A 20,861-nucleotide genomic window follows, 5' to 3' on the forward strand; every position below is an offset into this window, starting at 1 on the left:
GAGGATTCTGATGCACTGGAATAGGTTACCTAGGGAGGTGGTGGAATCTCCATCCTTAGAGGTTTTTAAGGCCCAGCTTGACAAAGCCCTGGCTGGGATGATTTAGTTGGGGTTTCTCTGGCTTTGAGCAGGGGGTTGGACTAGATGACCTCCGGAGGTCTCTTCCAACCCTAATCTTCTATGATTCTATGATATCATTGGACATGAGTTAAGATAGCCCATGACTCTAGTTAAACTTGACAAAGTCTGATATTAAGCCACACAGATTTTCTGGACTAGTGTCTAACTCTCTCCCCGTTTGCAGTGCAGTCTTCCTTCACATTCAGACAGCTCTCCCATATCCATGATCATCTCTGTACAGATGTCTGCCTGGAGGCTTCTCATCCATGCACCTCTGCCTGACCAGTTCCAGCAGCTTCATATTCTGCTCAGACATCTCCCATTTCCATACATCCCATGCAACTTTCCTTGCCTGACTATTCCCTGAAGGACACTTCCAGCATTTGCCTTGTTCCCTCTGTGTGTTACTGCCCCTGGCAAAGAGCTCCCTTTAAAGGAAAAGCTTTTTCGTGGCATGACTATTAGATATTTCTTTCTGTTTGTGGAGAGCTCTTGGAGTCCATCTGGTTATCTTGTAATGGCATTGATTCACATGCTAATTGCACTCAAATAGAAGAGTCATCTCTAAGGAATGCCCAATATCTGATTAAAATTGCCCTTGTGCAAGATGGTAAAATGAGCAGCCAGGAATATTGGAAATTGTCAAAATCTCAGTCTCTAGTTTTTACACATATTGCATAGGTAATTTGAGCGTCCTGTGGCTCACGAGACTCCATTTTACTTTGTTTTGGTTTTATTTTCCAAAAAGTACTTAACAATTCTTGATAAAAATAAAGAGAAATGCAGCAATGAAATGTCTCAAGCTAAAAATGCTAATCAACTTTGAAAATCCGTATTGGTTCCTGTTCTGTTTTGATACCTGTTGCTTGTCTCTCTGATCTTGTCTGGAGTAAAACTGACTGCCTGGCTTAATGATATCATCCTACTGTCAACCGAATTGCAGTGCCAAGTTACATGATAACCGAGGAACTGCTGACAGCACAATAAAGTCAGTTCCAGATGGAATATTTAGCGCTGATACAAGACTAATATCAGAAGCCAGCAGAAAGTGTCTGTGTCACCAGTAATAATACAGTCAGAGGTGGAGGTGCAAATACAACAGTGATAAATGCATCAAAATGTGTCGTCCTGCTCTGAGTATGAAAGAGATGATTGTACAAGACAGGAGACTGAAAGCACATTAAAAAGGTGGTTCTTTTTCCCAGTAGAGAAGTTGCCTTTTTCCTTACAAACAGTGCAATTGCATTTAAAAATAGATTGTTATTGAGCCCACTAGGAATGTAAAATAAATGCACATTACATAGTTGACAATATTTTGTGTTAGAGACATCACACAGTGAATCAATGGCAAAGCCCAAGATCAGAACCCAGAAGCCTTGATTCCTCCCTTGTCTGTGACCACTAGACATGGTCCCTGTCTTCTACTTTTGTAGCTTACATTCAAAGCCACATGGATATGATTATGGGTTTCATAGTCACTTCTGTTTGTAGCATTTAGAGGTTTTTCTTTTTTAACTCTTGATGTCCCCCAAACCCAAGAGAAAAAAATAAACTACAATTTGGAACAGAGAAGTTGAATATATCACCCACAATTAACAGGGTTGCCGCTGGAAGCCCATCAACACCTCTAAATCAGCCATCCCACAGAAATGAACTTCAAAGAAGAAGAGACATGCTCCATCAGTTAGAAATAGACTCCCACCTTCTGCTCAGACTCCTACTAAAAGGAGCAAAACACTGAGGCAGAGGAGCTGTGCTGAAATACACATGAAGTTGAGGAGGAGAGGGAGGAGCTGAAAAGTCTAAAATTAATACTGAAGACAAGTAAAAGACAAGTCCTACACTTAAATCTATTTTCAGATTCAATGTGTCTTTTCTAACCCAGCCATGTTGTCAGAGTTTACAATGCACGTTTTGCCAGGGAGGGGAACTTTCATGTTACCAGGGCACTTGAAATATTGAAAATTAAAGATCATTTTGGTTTTGCATGAAAAGGCATTTGCAGGTGGGATCTGTCCTGGCCCAGAAACAAAGGGCAGAATTACCATTTAAATTGAAAAATGCTTGATGATATGCATTGTGTTCCAATTGTTTCCCTGATGGGATTTCAAAATCTTACAGGCTAAAATGGGATAGTAAAAAAAAAAAAATCTTCCATTTGGATAGCACGGCTCTGCACTAGTTCTGAAAAAGAAAACCACAAACTCTAATTTCCAGCTGGCTGGCAATAATTTTACAATAACTCCATCTCTCTCTCTCCCTTCCTTCAAGAAACCCACATAGTCAGGTTCCCTAGTGAAACCAGACAAATACAACTTACATTTTGTGGAAGGGCTTTAAAGTGTTTGTGAAGAAAGCATGTACCCAGAAGTTTGTGTATTCTATTGAAATCATACCCAAGCAATGATGTACTGGGTTGTAGAATCCCTGGATTGTATGCTGTACTGTGCAGCAGAGAAGCTGCAGGAGGCACAAGGGGAAATGTTTAAAGTTTCAAATTACACTGCCTTGAACTTCATAGTTAAATATACCAGTAGATTATTTGGTGATTATCATAGCTGGGGGTGGTTTTCCTGGTCTATTGCAACTTGGGGGAAAGGAAAAAGGTGTTTGTCATACAGTACTCTTTTTCCAGGATCTTATGAAGTCTCTTTACAGAAAGGACTGACCTTTGACAATAAAATATAAGTGATTAGTGAAAATTACAACTAGCAAAATATCATAGTCTCTATCTATGCATTCTTTGTCTTTTTTAATCCTACCTATGAGGGTAGTATCTAGGCCCTGAATATAAGAACTGTAACCTTCAGGGTCATCCTGGCAGGACTGTTCTCAGCTCTGCCAGTCGTGAGACTTTAAAGAAGGGCTGGTAAAGCAGGGGGAAATGGGTGGAGGGAATGCAGATGTTTGGAGGGAAGAGAGATTTGAAATTACTTGCAGAAATTACAGCCCTAGTGAAAGCTACTCACAAATTGCCATGAAAGAGCAGAACAGGCTTTCTTTCTCTGGTATCAATTTTTGGGGTGAACTAGGCTTTTTTATTACTGTTTTTTTTTTATTTGTTTTCACTGGAATTTTTTTATTAGTATTATTTAGTTCACTGTAATGCTCAAGTACAAGCCAGCTGAGCCGCTCCTTTTGCTTGGTGAAATTGAAAGAAAATCTGTTTAACATAAAGCACATTTTATTTTCTGATCACTGAAAGTAGAAAAGCAGACCGTTTTCTTACTGCTGGAAATACGCAGTTCTAAAAGACCTCTCTCTCTCCCCTCTTCCCCCTTTCAGCTCTGACAGCTGCTGCAGGACGGGGCAAGCTGGAAGTATGTCGTCTGCTTCTAGAGCAAGGAGCAGCGGTGGCCCAGCCAAATCGACGTGGAGTGGTGCCGTTGTTCAGTGCAGTGAGACAAGGCCACTGGCAGGTAAATGAGGTCACTGCAGCATCCTCCAAAAGTTATTTCTCATTTGACTAGGGTGGCAGGTGTGCGTGTCTTTGGTAATTATAGAGTTATGCATTGAGATAATCCCTTATACTAGTATTTCACAGAGGAAATGTTCAGCCATCAGGCTTCTGACATGCCCAGCTAAATGCTTTGGCCTAAATGTTCCACAATGTTTCATTTGGAGAAGGCGTATAAAATGAAGCCCCTTTAAGGTGTCTTAGTTCGGGCATCACAAAATCACCAGTCATTTTAGAAGATGTAGGTCTTTACTTCTAGTGCTATGTGAGTGGTTTCTCCTAAATACGATACTCTTATTATTGTGGTTAAATAGAAAAGGCTTTAAGCCTTGAAATGTAACCTGAGTTAGAATTAATGGCTGTCTTAAAAGAACCAGTGGCTGTCCTGGTGCATTCTCTATTAACTATCTAAAAGATAGAAAGTGCTGGTGTAAATTTAGCTATTATCATTAGGATTATTGTGGTTATTATTATTACAGCCTTTGTAATGCAGCCAGGACCATGCTATTTTGGTACACTTTAGTTCGTTTAGATTAAGAACAATAATATTTTCTACGTGAACTAATCCACTACAACCCCCAGCCACACCTCACTTTAAAACACAGTGGCAGATAAAGCCTGGGCAACAGGTTAGGTGTCAGGCACTCCAAAGTCTGCAGTTAGCAGGGAGAAAAAATACAGATAAAGAAGTAATTTCTTTCTCTGTGTCTGAGGTTTGGGTGAGGTTTCAAGGCAGGTGGACTCCTATGCTGTATCTCAGCTCTCATTTCATCCCAGCAGAACCTCTTTGTATAAATTGTATCCTTGTTTTATGTGTTTCAGATTGTAGAGCTCTTACTCACCCATGGCGCTGATGTAAACATGGCAGATAAGCAGGGTCGGACTCCTTTGATGATGGCTGCTTCTGAGGGACATCTAGGCACCGTGGAATTCTTACTTGCACAAGGTTAGATCTTAGTTGGAGCCCAGCACTAGGCTACTGGTGTTTGAGACAGGCCAGGGTAAACCAAAAGATCAAATCACTGGGACACGGACAGTCTGTTGTCTGGTGGTGAAGGTTAGATCGCATGTAAGTGCATTACACTATTTGGTAGTCTCAAGGCCCCTCAGCACCTTGAACAGTTTCCTCCTCCTACCTTGTGGAATGCATACGTTGAAAACATTGAAACTCAAATTTAAAAATAAAAAAGCATGAGCTATTGCAGCGATTCTAGAATCAGAAGGGTAGCCCATGTTAGTCGGGATCTGTAAAAGTGGCAAAGAGTCCTGTGGAACCTTATAGACTAACAGGTATATTGGAGCATGAGCTTTCGTGGGTGAATCCCCACTTTGTCGGATGCATGCTATTCTAGAGTGACGCTATTCTTACATCAAACAGCATGCTTCCGGGTTTGACAATATTGTCCTGCCAAATTTAATTGGAGGGTTTCTGCACTGGACTGTTGTTCCTAAAATTCTTCCTTGTTGTTACCAACAGTTCACATACACACACCCTTTGGTTGCAATGGTTGGAGAGCTAATGCAGATCGGGTGCTGGAATTTTACCCACCATGTCATCTAACCCTGCTGAAGGCAAGGCTAGGTGACACTGGTGGCTGCTGGCACTTTGTCTACACTAAGGCTCCCAGAGTTGCTACCACCAGTGGATCTTCATTGTTGGAAGCCATGATTTGTAATTTTAGGGAAATAGGACTGAAATAGTCATGGCCTTAGTCTTGGCTGTTCATTTGTTTTCTGTCTTGGGTGTGTATCGCCTCAATGCCATGTGCTCATTTGAGAGCCTTATTGAATAACACATGGTGAAAGCTTCTGCCATCAAGTTTTACAGAGAAAATGTATTAAAAACAATAAAAGAACCACATGTGTGCTAAAAAGATTACCAGAGGTCATCCCAGCTCCAGCCTAGAGCTCTCGCAGGTATCAGTCCTTCAAAACTCACAACTGGGTTTTCCCCATGGTAACAAGTTCATATCTGTCTCACCTCAGAATCAGAACCACCAGCTGGTTTCTTTACACAGTTTGGGCTTTTGATGTCTAGTCTCTGGGAATAGGTTATCAGCAGACAAATACCCTTTCCTCAGGGCGTAGCTTCAAAAGATAGGGTTTTTGCATAACCAGAGGTGGAGAATTTGCATTAGGCTCTCCCTAGGGTATTCTCCAAGAAATCCACTTAGCACTTGTTGTCCTAAAATTCCATTCTTTTTTGGCACATTTGCAATATAGTCCTCTGAACTCCCAGGCCTCACATCACATCTCCCGCCTAGAGATGTTGCATACAACCCCAGTCCACAATAATACATAAACTTTGCATTTAATACAATGGACCCCAAAGATACTTAAACTTAATTCAATAAGGGTTTTCAATGATATTGCAAGAAATTGCCATATCTGTTGCAGTGCCACATCAAAAGCATAATCTATATCCAATGTTTCGGATATAATCCAAAAACCACATCAAAACTAGGAAACATACTTCTTGGTGATAACGAGCGTCATGATGGAAACCGTTTAAATGCATGCGTCAACAAGACCAAATCCCAAGACTCAATCGTGGCTTATGAAACAGTATTGAACACAGTTTGGGACACAGTTTAACACTTGTAATTAAACCTTGTCTACGCTTTCGTGTCCTTGCGGTGCTGTCTAGGGTGGGGGCATAGCCGTATGCCATAGTGAAAGGCAGGCTGCGTCCCCACTCGTGGTGTGTAGCTACACACGGCAGAGGGGAGGCAGCGGGGAAAGGCCCCAGAAGCTTCTCTTTCTTTTAATATTTTGCTCCAGTTTGTCCTCATATTTTTTCTTTTCAGATATGCTCCCTAAACTCAAACCACTGTGGGGAGGGATATTTTCCTTATTGTCATAAGTAGCTGTGTCTATCTAGTATTCTTGCTGGCTAAAATATTAATTGTAAGACTCTTACATAGAATTATTTACGTAGCTATTTAAAATATTATTCCCATTGCTCACCCTGGCCATTCTGGGAGTATATGCCCCAGCGATCCCCACTGTTTAGTGCTGTGACTTGTAGAGCGAGATGGGCCCGCTCTTGAGATTGTTCTCATTAATCATCCTTATTCTTTTTGCCCCTATTAAAATTCTGACCTTTGCATCTCTCCATCTATCTTAAAATGAGTATTATTTAACAGACATGAGAGAGATGCGCACTCTTTAAACCTGGGTGAATGGATGGAAAACTTTCCACTGGATGGAAAACTTTACGTAGCAGAGCAAACATGAAAGAGCAGAATCAGCTAATCTGGTCCTGGATATAAAAAAGTCAGAAAAGTCCGGTTCATGTGTAATCTCCCTCTGAGCTTCATGACCCTAGAGGGGTAGAGAGGTCAAGAATATGAAAATCACCTTTCATAAGAGATGCTCTGCAATACAATAGCTTAATTAGCATCCACTAGCATAAAACATACAGCTGAAAACTTAAACCAAGCTCAGGTAGAATATAGCACTAGATGATGCATTTTAATTACAATGGCTTTGAAATCCTGTTCGGCGTTTCATTAAAATCAAAGTGTGAATCAGAAACCATAACCATCAGTGTTAATTAGTAAGTTGCAACACAAATCTTATTTAACTGTACTTGATTAGCAGAGGCAGCATTTGTAAACACGTTTTATTAACAGAGTTACTGTCATCAATCAATTTGAAATTCACATTTGCAGAATTACCTGCTGTTCTTGGTAGTATCCAGAATTGCTGGGCATGTGGACATTACATGGACATTTTTGGGCTGCAGCTGGATGGAATTCTGTCATATGTTGAGCTGGAATTGCAGTACACAGAGGCATGAGAACTCTACATGAATTTTGAGATCTCTTCGGTTTTGGATTATATCTGAAACATTGGATATTGATTATGCTTTTCAGCAGACACAGCGCATCTTGCCTCATACAGTCACCAATCTTATACTACTTGGTGCAAAAGACAGTGGGAGGGAAGGAAGAGGTCAGTGGTTCGGGATGGTTTTGGGTGTACCACAACATCAGCAGATGTTTGTTTTAAGTGAATCAGGTGGTGATATCCATCATCCTTCCGAAATATTCCTATACTACTGGCAAGCTCTGCTTTCCAACATCAGTAAAGTGAAGGACCTTTAGCATGGAAGTGAAGAAGCTTTCTTTATATACAAAACAGCTGTTTAAACAGACTCAACAGGCACAAGAGAGCTCTAAATATTGTGTCTTCCTGGTCCAGACACTGGATCATCAATGTATCTTTTGCTTGTAGACCAGCTTTCGCTTTCCCATCTCTTCTGGGGAGCAGTGAAGTTTCAGGATGGTGTGGACAGTTTCCAGCCAACAGAATAAACTTTCTCCCTCAATCCCTCAGTTCTGAAGTGCTGGCAGACCCAGTTGTGAAAAATCTTGGCTTAGATCCATATGTTCCAGTGGTGCCAAGATTACAGAGGCAAGGACTTTGAGTTCACTTGGTAAACGACAGCTTGGATTAGTGTGGAGAGGTTGTGCGTTCCAATTTAACTTGTAAACCAGGCAATGGCATGATCTCTCTGTCTGACAATGCGGAGTCAGCTCTTATACCACACATCGGGAGGGACTAGTTTAAAAGCAGTTTGCAAAAATCTATCCCTCATAACAACTGAAAATATATTTGCTTTTCCAAGGGTCCAAGTTGTATTTGTTCCGCCCTCTCTAGATTGTGTGCCTCTGTTTCATAGCACTGAGTCCTAAGCTATTGAAATCACCCACCACTCCTTCCCCAGCGGAGGCACACACCTACCTGGGCATTTTGATCTGTAGCTGCCCTTGGGTTCCTTTCTCTGTACAGATACAATCTGCACCGTCCATCATCTGTTGCTGTGTGTCACTCTGCCAGGCGTGGTGATCCTAGAGCAGATCCTTGGCCCTTTTGACTGAGAATTGAAGTGGAGCCCCTCTTACAATCTCATTCACTGACTTATTTTCAAATATAAATGTAAAAGGTTCTCTAGTTTGTTGAGGCTTCAGTGCATCACTCGTGCGTTTGATGCAATCCCTTTTTCTCTTGTCTGTGTCTCTTTGTCAGGTAAATCTTTTACTGTTTGATTGTTGACTGGGTCACACTTTGAATCTTGTTTTTAGCCTGATTCGTTTTTGGACAAGGAGAAGCAGCCCTGCAGTTTTACATGCTCTGGATGCACTCACACAAAGGGCCTTTCCTGCCACAGCAGTAATCACAACTCACCTACATAGGGGAGCAGTTCCAGGGTGTCACCCTAACCTGACAGAGTTGAGGGCTAGTGGCTTGTGTCATGTTTGGCTTCCCCCAGTGCTAAGTGGGTCTGAAGGACCTTAAGGAAAGTCACTCCTCACGGTGAGCAGAGTCCAATGTAGATCCTACTGAGAGCAATGACTGCCTCATGGATTTAGCACTTGTGTAGCGGTCAGGCATGATAGGCCTAGGAGCAGCATTTTGACATCCTTGAAGCAGTCTGAGTTGTGCACTTAAAGCTGCACTGGTGCATCAATACCCTGGGGTCTTCATGTGTCACCCTAGAATAGGGCATGTCCTGATCTCTGGAAAGGATTAAAAAGGCTGGTGGTTGTTGTGGCTTCTAGCCTTTCCCAGTTCTCATGGGATTTGTACTTACCTATGCAGGAAGATTCTGGAAGAAAATAGAGCAGAAACCTTTGGCTGCTTGATCCCCAGAGTGCAGCTAGGAAAAGAGAATGCCTCTGTAACCACTTTCATGAGCATGCTGCTCTCTGATTGGCTGACTACAGGCTAGCTGACCCTTTCATGCAGCTTTAAAAGCTGTTCAGGACAGAGTGAGGGGCAGTGTAGGAGAAGGTTGTCAGATTAAGAAGAGCTGCTATTGATGGTACTTAAAACTGGGCTTACATGTGTATATCCAAGCTATGTTTGGTATATGCCTCTTGGTGAACCAATGTACCATCTGTTTCTGAATGAGACATCTGGTTCTGTTGTCCCGTGAGGTTGCCACACATCCTTTTGGCATTCTACACTCCAATTTGGAGGTTGTGCCCAAGCATGGCGCCATGAATGTGTTTAGAGCTCTCAGTGGAGACTTTCTTGGTTGTATCCCAAGTGAACTTGCCTGTGTCAGCATGTTAGGCTCTTGCTCCTCTCCAAAGGGAAATTTGAAGCCAACATGCAAGGAATAAGGCTGTGGATATCCGAGGTATGTTGTCTGGATAATCTAAATGGGTTTGTGGTCTATCCAGTGAACACATTGACCTAGATGGATGAAGAGGATTGGAAAATACATTCTTCTGGCTCCCCTGCTTTTGCTGAGAGGATGGCTGTAAGTCATCCCTTTGCATTTGGAACCAGTCAAGAACCCACAGTGGATGTGATAGAATTTGCAGGAGATTGTCATTTTACCTAGTGGAGAAGAAGACCTCAATACCACAGTGTTTCAACCTGTTGGTAATAGAGTCATGATTGTGGGTGGTGGAAAAGCACTTTCTTCAGAGGGATGCAGCTGATTTAGGTCCCTTCATCACACTTTGGAATGAAAACATTGCCATTGTTCTAGCAACAGAACCCTTCCCTTTCCGTGAAGAGCAGTGTTCACATACTCTAGTTATTTATGTTCTGTCATGTCCCTCCCTCATGCCAAAGATTCTGACCTAGATCATGAGAGACAGAAGTTGGATGATCCTTCAGTAGCTCCCGACTGTCCAAGAAAACTTTGGGTCCCTCTCCTGTTGGCTCTCAGTCGACAGTGTCTGATCCCACAAGGGATCCCATCAAGTTAGCTCAGTTGAGTTAATGTAACTTGATAACTACAACACCACCAGCTCAACTGATCTCAAAGATGTTTAAACTGTGATTACAGGAGTGCTGTGGAGGGTGAGAGGTGGGGTTGATAAAATTAAGCTAACTCATCTGAAAAAGCACCTTTTTGTCCTGTGTAGACAGAGCCACTACGACTGATTACTCCAGGATGCCTTTGCATCTCTTTCCAGACTCTGTCCATATCGGCAGGGTTCCTGACAGAGAAGAGTGGGCTTCTTGATGTCTGTGGGGAGGGATCTCAAATCCAACTAGCTATTCATAAGGAGTTTGGCAGAAAAGCCTACAGATCTAAGTGGGGACAAAGTGCATTTTGGTGTGAACCAACTCCAGTTAGTCGCAGTCTCCTCTCTGGTAGATTTCCGTTGCCATGGCCTTCCACTAGGGTTCAAGGCGCTGTAAATGCTTGGTGAGTCTAGCCCCAAATCGCTGTAATATTACAGTGGAGCAGGAGCTGAGTCTTCCGCTTTAAAAACAAAGCGGTTTCCCAAGTGTTTATCCAACCTCAAGGTACCATTAATCCTCTGACTGATTTAGATTTTGAACTTCTTTGAGGCAGGGACTGTCCAACACTGCGTGTGCAGCACTGCTGATGCTCAGGTAGTGTTCGTCTCATATTAGAGTCTGGCTTTTCGCTCACCTTTAGGTGATGATTTTAGGGTTCATTACCTCCCTGCAGCACCTGGTGAGAGAGCAGGTAGCTGCATTCCCTGAATTCTGCGTCACTTATTAGTATTGTTACCTCCTGCAGCTGTGGAAATGCAAAACCCCTGAGCTCAGGCCTTGCCAAGTCAGTAGAACAGGATCTGATTGTCCTGTATGTTGTTTTAGAAGCTGTTTATACGCAGGTTTTTGAGGTTAGCGCCACATTCTCTTCGAGACATAGCCGGGGCCCTGATAGCAGAACTGCTGCAGAGATGGCATGAGAGCTGCAGTGGCTATGGGAACTGTGGTGCTGAAGCAGCTTCCAGCTGCTCTGCATCCTCGAGGAGCTGATTCACTCCCATCTCTTCCATGCACACACCTGCCCAGTGCCCAGCCCAGCTGCTCAGGATTTGGTCCATAATGACTTGGGATCTCAAGAAGTTTGATGTTGTTCATTTCTTTAATAATGCCATTAGGTTTCCCTTTAATTATACTTACCGGAACATAAAGCAACAGAAAGGCAGGTTGATGGACTGATCATCATAGTCCAGTGATTAAAGGAAGAACTCTCCTGAGTCCTTATCCTGACTCTGTAACTGACTGTTTATGTGGCCTTGAGCAAGTCAATTAACGGCTCCATCAGAAAAACAGGGATAGTCAGACTGGGAACCCTGGGAAAGTAGTTAACACTTGTACATCGCTCTGCAAATAGAAAGTGCTACTGTGTAGCAGTGCTAAGTGTGATTACTGTTGTTGTTGAATAGTACCAAGCCCTGTACAAGAGAGAGCTCCTACGTGGACTTGCACTTGCTCTTTCAGGTGGGTCCATTTCGCTAATGGACAAAGAAGGACTGACTGCCCTTAGCTGGGCCTGTCTGAAGGGCCATCTTTCTGTGGTGCGTTCCCTGGTGGAGAATGGAGCTGCCACAGACCACGCTGACAAGAATGGACGCACTCCCCTGGACCTGGCAGCTTTCTATGGTGATGCAGAGGTGGTAAGTGCCATGTTAATAATTGCAGAACAAGGAAGCAATCAGCTGAAATACCATAAAATATTAGTGCTCAAATGTCTCACCCATGTTATTGTTAATCATGAGCACGTTGCCTGCATTCACGTAGCACCCAGACCTGCAGACTAGAGCAACGCAAGAGTAACTTTATCTCAGATATTGTAGTGATGGGCCCAGGATAAGTCCCAGGAGCTCCATACACGTGGCATGGAATTATGCCCGGTTGGTCTTGCATAGGGCAGTGGTGACTTTGGCATTCATCATTCCAGGTTCAGTTTCTGGTGGACCATGGTGCCATGATTGAGCATGTTGACTACAGCGGGATGCGCCCACTCGACAGGGCCGTGGGGTGCCGCAACACTTCCGTCGTGGTCACTCTTCTGAAAAAAGGAGCAAAGATAGGTAGGGCTAAGGGGGAACCCCTCTTTCAGCTGTTTACTAAAGCAAGACATCTGGGGAGAGGGTCTGCTTTCTGCAGTGTAAATGTAACATTTGTGTGAATGTTAAAGCGGAGCTGCTGTTTCCTACCCAGAGTGCAGCACGAGAGTTCTTACTGTCATGTTCTGTTTGTTAAACTGTGATTTTTTGCTGCTGTACTACTTAGCAAACGTAACCAATAAGCAGCGGTTTCTTTGGCGAGGCCTTTCCTATGGTAATGCTTTTCTACCTTTACTAGTCCCGGTCTATCAACAGTACTCTGTTCATGCATTGCTGTGAGCTGCTGCTTTCACATGCTCTGTATATGCTTTCAGATCCTAGCGTTAACTGCGCTGCTCCACACAGCCACTCCCGTTACCTTGCCCTTGGAGGGGATTTTGCTGGTGCATTGGCTTCTTTGCTGCCTGCCTCTCACTGCTGCTTTTTCCTTTCTTTGTTTTTGTTTTTTTTCACCTTCATCCATTTCCCCCCCCCTCCTACAACTTTTGTTTTCTCCTTTCTTTGAAGGTTGTCAGACGTTACCGAGTCGCCCTCGAGGTATATTTCATCGCTGTCAGCATCAGGCTTGATCTGATGACTTTGTCAGCTTTGCCTTCTTCTGTTTGATTTAGCCTGCATGCATTCCCCTCTACCCCTAATCTTTTAATTTACCTCACCTTAAAATATTTTGTTTATGACTGTTGCAGAGAATAACTTGAACTCAAAAACTAACCCTGAAAAACACATTGGATCCACTTTTAAAATATGGTTGACTCATTCTTCACCCAGACTAATGAACTCTGCTAAAATTTTTACTGCTGCTCCCTCACTGTATTAGACCTCAGTTGACTCCGTATGGGTGGATGCCTGCACTCACTGAAGTCAGTGAGACCCTGCATTGGTGCAGATCTCTGCCTGTGGGGAGTCAATTGTGGGAACAAGACCTTAGAATAACCTGCTGCAGCGCGGGCTCTGCCTAAAAGATTTTGTTGTTATATTCTCCAGCTTACTGAATTTTCCATTTTAGTATTTCACATCATATGAAGTTTCAAATCAAAACCTAGGCCTAATATCTAGGTGGCTGAATTATTGATTAGCTCTGTTAAATTTATATATATTTACGTAACATGCTTTTTTATGTAATCACTTTGATTTCCTCTTTAAACATTTTTTTTAAACCAAACCATTTCCCCCAAAGCTTGTTCTACAACATGTGCTGCCCTCTTGTGATCATTGAAAGACCTGGTTCTTTTTTTAAACGAATACAAAGGAAAGACATTGTGTCGAAGATGGTGTTCATTTAAGAAATGCAAGATGAACGGCCAGCTCTTTAATTTGAAGCAGTCTGCTCCTTGACCATGCCAAGTTGTTCTCTCCAGCAGAAATTCCCACCCCAGGATATTTTTTCCACCTAGCTTCCTACCACCCTTGCATTGTATGAGTTTTTTACCCATCATGCATCCTGTACACTACAGGTCCAGCAACCTGGGCGATGGCCACCTCCAAACCAGACATCATGATCATCCTCTTGAGCAAGCTGATGGAGGAGGGGGACATGTTCTATAAGGTGAGAGGGAGAGCAGAGATTTTTCCAAGGGATGACAGTGAGAGGGCTACGGAGTTACTTGGTGTGATGTCTTGTTCTCCAGGTGTCCGTTTGCTCGGCGACACTTGCCCCCTTAATCCAAGCCAAGAGAGAGCCACATTTCTATAAGTAAAACAACACTTACTGCGTTTCTTGCAGTGCAGAGGAGTTTTACCTTCTGATTGCTAAATTTAAACAGGGCTGAAACAAAGCAAAGTATGTCTGCATGGTTAGGATGCGAGGTGAGACTTCACTGGTTTTCCTCCTTGAAAACTCCAGAACCAAAGCGTTTTACAAGGATTTTATAGCACTGATGATGTAGCTTGGCAGTGTCATTGTTATGTAGCAGAGTCATTCCTATACAACAAGGAGAAAACACAATACGAGTGTCACAGGAAAAAATGTCCATGTAATGAAAGCAAATTCTCAGGACATGGTTTTTTTAGCCTGTCATTACCATTAGGGTGACATTTCACAATGACAGTAATAGAGGCCCTTTGCTCTGCATTTATTTGTAGCTGGTCTTCCATGCCTGGAGATTCGCACACACACACAAGAAGCTGTAAGTCCAATGATGATTCAAAGTGAGTCTGAGAGTGAAGTAGAAAATATGCAAAGCTGGCACCATAACTGAACTCATCTGCCAGGGATATATGACACAACTGAGGAACTTGAGTCTCAAGGATTTTAAAGCTTAATATTTGCAGCTGCAAAATTAATGTCTGGATAATCATGAATTGCATGTGTCCTAATTCCTGTTTTTCCCCTCCCTCTTTTTATTCCCCCATTGCTGCCCATGTGTCAAATTTGTGCATTTAAAAAAAAATATATCTAAGATACAATAATACGACCAGGTTTATCCTCCCCCTCAGAGAGGCCTCCCCTTCACTCCCATGTCTAAGCCCTAAGGATTCCACCAGACTCAAATCCTCCATCCGGAACAAAGGCAATAGCTACCATCCTTCAAGCTGAGGAGGTCTGCCAGTGGATCTCATTAATCTTTAGGCTTCTGCTGAGCAACACAGAACACTCATTCATAGGGATTGAATGTCTGCTTCTATGCCACACACAGTCCCTGCTTGCCCAGAGGGACTAGCTCAGGGTGAAAGAAAGGGGCATGCATCCCTCTTCCCGTACATGTCTGTTCGTGGGCCTCCCACCGTAGCAATCCTTGGGCTGCTCAGTCTGTAGGGAATGTGAAGACTACTTGTTCCTCCTCAAGAAAGTCAGGGTGCCTAAAAGCAGTTGGGAAAGAGGTGGGATCATGGCTTTGTCCCCCTCATACACTGGCCGATAGGAGCAAGCTGCTCCCTTCTAATGGGTGAAACAAATTGCTCCCCAGTTGCACACGGAGCAGCCCAGAAGACATTGGACCTGCCAGAGACACAGCATCTCCAGTGCTGCTCCTGAGGCAGAGCAGCTCCGCCCCACCTCCAATGCACAGCAAAGGCCCAGATGTCACAGTCTTGTCTGGAACAAGAGGAAATGCGCCTGAATCACCTGTGAGCCAACACGCTCAAAGGGCACCCTCTTTGACTGTGCCTCATTTCCATGAGGTCACATAGTAAGCGTCTCCAGGTTCTCCTCACACGGATGTCCCCTGCACAGTCAAGCCATAGAGCAGCTTTCAATACTGCCATTTGCCCAGGGAGAGGTCACTACGCATAATTGTTCACTCCAGCCTGAGTGCCTGGCATAGCTTGCAGGGCAGCACATCACATGGGGAGGGAAACATACCCAGTATAGAACAGATTTTACCGGATCCTTTTGAAGAATGATACTGTTTTTACATGCCATGCCCTTTTCCATCCATGTGAGAAGAAAGGGCAACGTTCAGTCTGATTTTCTACAACTTTCAACCTTGTAGCCCTTCAGCGTATGGAATTTACTCTAAAAAATCTTTCGCTTCATCAGGGTGCTTGTTATTAGATTAACTGTTCGTTACATCAGTGTTGGAAATTACAGTAACCAGTATATGACATCTAGAAAGTGTCCACCTTCAGGTGCCCTTGCCCAACAGTTATGTAATAGTGCTGCCATGTTACATGCCAGAGGTAGCTGCATTTCAGTAGTGGGTGAAGGAATTCTATCTGATCTCTCTGTGATATTTCTAAAGCACTTATCACTTCCCCAGGGATGGATTAATGCATAAGCGAACTAGGCATGTGCCTAGGGCCCAATTTGGGGGGGAGAACCAGAATGGACCTCCTCTACATGTGGGTTCACAGCGCCACGTGGGTTTGGCCTAGCTGTCCTTTCATCATGACGGAGGGATGGCCAGCCCAAACCTGAGTGGTGCAGACGCCAGTACGCCAGATGTGCCTGACTGAGCATTGGGCTAAGGACTTGGCCCTATGTGCAGTATGGGTGAGGTAATATTACTATGGGGACCTTAACTTATTTCTGCATCCCCTGCCATTTGAGTGGAATTATGTCAACGTACTGTGGTATTAATGTCATGTAGTCAGTTTGTTGTTATTGGTGTTAGAAGGTAAGAGCCCAGAGGTGTATGTTTGCCTAGAGGCCAATGATGGGTTAATCTGGCCCTGCATCTCCCACAAGGAGCACAGCACTTTACCTACAAAATATGCCTCAATTCCAGCAGTTCCAAGGAGTTCTTAAAAGAGGGAATTTGTTTGCTTATATCAATAAATCCAGAAATAGATACAATTGCCATCCAGCTAAAAGATAGGACCAAGGAGGGCAATGAGAAGTTTGCTCTAAAGCCAATTTCTAGCAGTGAAGAAGGAGAATCTTTAAAGAAACTGTCCATAATGCTTTTGTAAAGCAGTGTCATTAATGTTTCTGTATTGTGCTGCAGGATTGGAGGAACGCACCCAAGACTGTTGCTGTAGACAGGGCAGTGGCAGCCAAACTCAAACAAATCTAGCTATAAAATATATTCTTGTTGCTATGAAGTTCCTGCTCTGTTTTCTACTGTAGCTTGAGATCTCTGCATGAACTGGGGGAGCAGTTCTTGCAGAATGCATCTCCAGTTTAGAAACCGTTCCCTTGATCAAATGTTCTGGCTGTTCTTTCTGAAAAGGAGAACAGCACCTAAGCGGTGTTACCTGGCCCATACAGTCACGGCAGCTGATTAATGGGCTACTTTTCAGCAATTAACAAGCTGCTGCCACTCTTCAGTCAACCAAGTGATGTATTTTGACATCTTACCCTTCTATTAGAAAGGTAAAGTGAAGGAAGCTGCACAGCGCTACCAGTATGCGTTGAAGAAATTCCCCAGAGAAGGATTTGGAGAAGACCTGAAAACCTTCCGTGAGCTGAAGGTGTCACTCCTCCTCAACCTCTCCCGATGTCGAAGGAAAATGAACGTAAGTTCCACACACTCTTCAAGTCCCTTTAGAGCAAGCTGCCAGCTTCCTGCCTGCGCATAACAGAGTGTGTCTCTCCCACAGTTCTGCTATGGCCTCTGAAATCTCTCCTCTTTGTAACCTGGTTGTCCTTCACAGAGCACTGGTATTTACAATTCGGAAGAAGTAAAGTAGTGATTTAATACTCATTTCAAATGATTAAAAATTCATTTCCATGTTTAGAGCTTTCTGAATTTTTTATTACTCATTTCCGATGACAATATGAATTTGAGGGTGGAGAGGTTAGTATTTCTCTGATATCGAGGGCAGTGGTGAGGGGTGGAGTCAGTAGATGTGATCATTTGAATACCAATGAATTTGAAATCAGGGAGCTTAGAGAGCTCTCACTTCCCCAGGGCAATGACTCATCCAGAAACACTCTCCCTCCCTCCTCCCAGAACACCATGTCCCTGTTCTTCCCCCTGCTCTAATTTAGCTGCACATAGGGATAATCTTCTGGAGTCTCTCTGTTCCTCCAAAAGAGACACATGCCACCTCTCCCCTTCTCTGGATTCTGAGAGCATCACATCTCCACAACCTGACCAGTCTCCATAGATTTGAGAAGTGAAAGTCTTCATCAGACCCAGGTGCTGGCCAGGATTATATTGCAAGGGAGGGGACTTTGTGATGCCTTCATTTTTTTAAGCTGTTGAAGGAGATAGATGAAAGTGACATGTGTAGTGATCTTAATGCTGGCTAGCAAACAACACAACAATCAGAGAACACTACAGAGATGTTAAACTCACCTTTAAACAAGCCAACTTTCTGCTAAGCCTGCACTTTCAGGGCCAAATTTTCAGCCAAGCCTTAAAACTTCCTCTTTTTTCCTTTTCTTTTCTTTTTTTTTTTTGGTGCAAAATTGCAGGGGCATATCATTGCACCCATAATTTAGCTCACATGGACATCTAAACCACAGATTGCATCCTCTGATAAGTGATTTCAATAGCTGAGTGACTGGAATTGCAGATGCAAACTAAAATCAGTCCCTGTAGACCCACTCTTATCATTTTTTGTGTATTTGGGTGCAGAAATTTATTTCATAAGAAGCCTTGAAATGTTCAAGAAACAGTTAATCAATTTTAAACCAAGCAGAAAAGATATTTGAATAAAAGGCAAGTGTCTGGAAATAGAACTGAAACTAAGCGAGCTTTCCTCCGTGGGTTTCTGTTCTGAAGACATGGTTTTCTTAAGATACAAATGACCTGGTTGGTGCATTATGATTAGTATTGCATGAGCCAAATACAGTCAAAATCAAAGTCATATTGACAGTGCATACTTGCCTGGGAACGTTGTATTAACTGGTAAAGTAGCACACAGCTGTGGTTCACAGAAGTCCTTTTCAGTATATAAGATGCCAAAAGCTTTTCCAAGTTACACTCGTGAGTGACTGCAGCCAGTGTGCCTGATAAACTCCATTTGTAGCCCAGTGGAGTTTGCCTTGCTTATTTTTTAAGCAAAAAGGAATTGTATTAAACACCGTATCCTAGAACTGCTGACTGTTACAGCCCAAAGCCATTGCTAGACATGATGGGCAAGCGGGTGCTGTACCAAAGCCACCCAACTGGCAAGTGGGCACCCTATTGAGTGCTCACATGAGCTCTGTGGCGAGGCACATGGGCACTAGGGAAGACAAGGTCAAGGGACGGGCAATCAGGAAGAGTTATACCTTAGCCGATAATGTACCATTCATGGCAATGCCACACACGAGCATTTTAACCAATCTGCATTCTGTTCCACCACCTTCCCCTTCACCCCCAAGTCAGTGTTTTCTAAGTAGTCCCTAAAAGGGAGGAACAGAGGGAAGTGAGAGAGAGTGCACTGCGAACGGGTCCTACAGTTGTACCTGTTCATTGGTGCACTTAGCTATATAGGCACCGATATCCCTTTCCTCCCGGAGGAGTGTTATTCACGACCCCTAGTGTTAGTGTGTGTGCCAGACACAGTCACCGGGGGGAGTGGAGGGGTGGGGGGAAGGGTTTCCTAATGGTTTCAACAGTGGAAAATCCTTCCTGAGATGACCTTCTAGTCTCTGTGAGAGCAGATGTTCACTGGAGGATGTAGGTTACTGTACAGGGACTGCATGCCCTTATTGGGATCCAAGAGGTAGAGAAAGGAGCAAATCTGAGAGAAATTTTCACCTTGGGTTAGTGTGGGTGCCGTACAGTGTCTAACATTATGAAATGGGTTTGCCTCTTCTGGACACCGTTGTAGCTCTCTTGCTATCAATGATGTCTGATCCATGTTAAAAGTACCATCAGGTTTTCCAACTCTACATGCAAAAACTTTGTCCATATAATTTTGTTTTGTTCCCAAGTTGTATATATTTTTATTTATATATATATATATATATTCAATTACTTATCTACACACCTATTGTAATGACAGGATTTTGGAATGGCGGAGGAATTTGCCACTAAAGCACTGGAGCTGAAACCGAAATCTTATGAAGCTTACTATGCAAGAGCAAGGGCCAAACGCAGCAGCAGGTGAGGCGAGAGAGAGAGAGAAGTGAGAGGGGCTGTTCTCTGCAAGTATGGGCACAGTGGTGTAGGAATTGACCATGCAAAACTACATGAGTATCCCCGTAAGAACAAATTGCAAAGGAACATTGACTAGGGCGGCTGTAAAAGACCCCAAAACCAACATCCTCCCTTATTTAGTAATCCCTGTGGAGCATGTTCATGTGAACTTTTGAGAAGCTGGTTGTAGTTGAGTTTGTTGGAATATTCTCAGCACCTTACATCACTGGGCAGCTTCAAATCACAACTGAATGACTTCTCTAAAAGACACACTCTAGTTCACCCGCAGCTATTGGACTGGAAGCAAGGATTCATTCATAGAATTGCTATGGCCTGTGTTCTACAGGAGATACGACACTGAGATGGTCACAATGGTCCCTTCTGGCCTAGGAATCTATGAATCGGTCCATTCTAAAGCGTTCTTCTTCAAGGCAAAATTTTGGCTACTAGTAGTGCAGTGACTTTGTGGGCAAATGCCAGCCAGTGTGCTTTCAGCAATAGCTCATGCATCATACTGGGCACTAGGACAATGTGATAGTGAGATCTCGCTACGTTTCAGATGCAGCCAGGAGGATTCCCTCATTAAATCTCCCTGAAGGCCCAGGGAGACGAGATCCCTGCAGAACCTGTCAATGCTATTCCTGGACTGGCAGGAGGGTTTGCTTTTGAGTCTCTCCCTCAGGGGCTGAGCACACTGTCACTGCATGGCTGCTAATCTCTGCTCAGTCAGTGGAGTGAGACACCACTTTTGCCTGCATGGCAGTGCAGAGCCTCACCATTAGTCAGAGGATATTTAATGTCCATTTGTGTAAACATCAGAGCTGAGGAGAAGACCCCGCAGTTTAACTTCTCATCCCAAAGACAACACTTTTAACTGTGCGTCTACCCTAGCTATCACTGCAGGGAGCTCAAGTCTTATGTGGGAGCAAACCCATGACCTTCTCTTCCAGAGACAAGCCCGGCTAGTTG

The 20,861-nt window shown here is 43.6% G+C and overlaps 1 protein-coding gene across 18 annotated transcripts in view; it reads left to right on the forward strand.

The window, feature by feature from the left end:
* TANC2 (tetratricopeptide repeat, ankyrin repeat and coiled-coil containing 2) overlaps window positions 1-20,861 on the forward strand; it is a 693,994-nt gene that overhangs the window by 664,371 nt on the left and 8,762 nt on the right. For 15 of the 18 annotated variants that reach the window (XM_073325985.1, XM_073325979.1, XM_073325984.1 and 12 more), the window contains 8 exons: window positions 3,406-3,539; window positions 4,400-4,523; window positions 11,810-11,985; window positions 12,270-12,402; window positions 12,946-12,975; window positions 13,893-13,984; window positions 17,188-17,334; window positions 19,759-19,859. In XM_073325985.1, coding sequence (XP_073182086.1) covers window positions 3,406-3,539; window positions 4,400-4,523; window positions 11,810-11,985; window positions 12,270-12,402; window positions 12,946-12,975; window positions 13,893-13,984; window positions 17,188-17,334; window positions 19,759-19,859 — 937 coding nt within the window. The remainder of the gene's footprint in view (window positions 1-3,405; window positions 3,540-4,399; window positions 4,524-11,809; window positions 11,986-12,269; window positions 12,403-12,945; window positions 12,976-13,892; window positions 13,985-17,187; window positions 17,335-19,758; window positions 19,860-20,861) is intronic. The other 3 variants (XM_073325982.1, XM_073325983.1, XM_073325990.1) reach the window with 1 other exon arrangement.

The sequence above is a fragment of the Lepidochelys kempii genome, chromosome 27, assembly GCF_965140265.1.
Source record: "Lepidochelys kempii isolate rLepKem1 chromosome 27, rLepKem1.hap2, whole genome shotgun sequence".
NCBI classification, from domain to species: Eukaryota; Metazoa; Chordata; order Testudines; family Cheloniidae; genus Lepidochelys; species Lepidochelys kempii.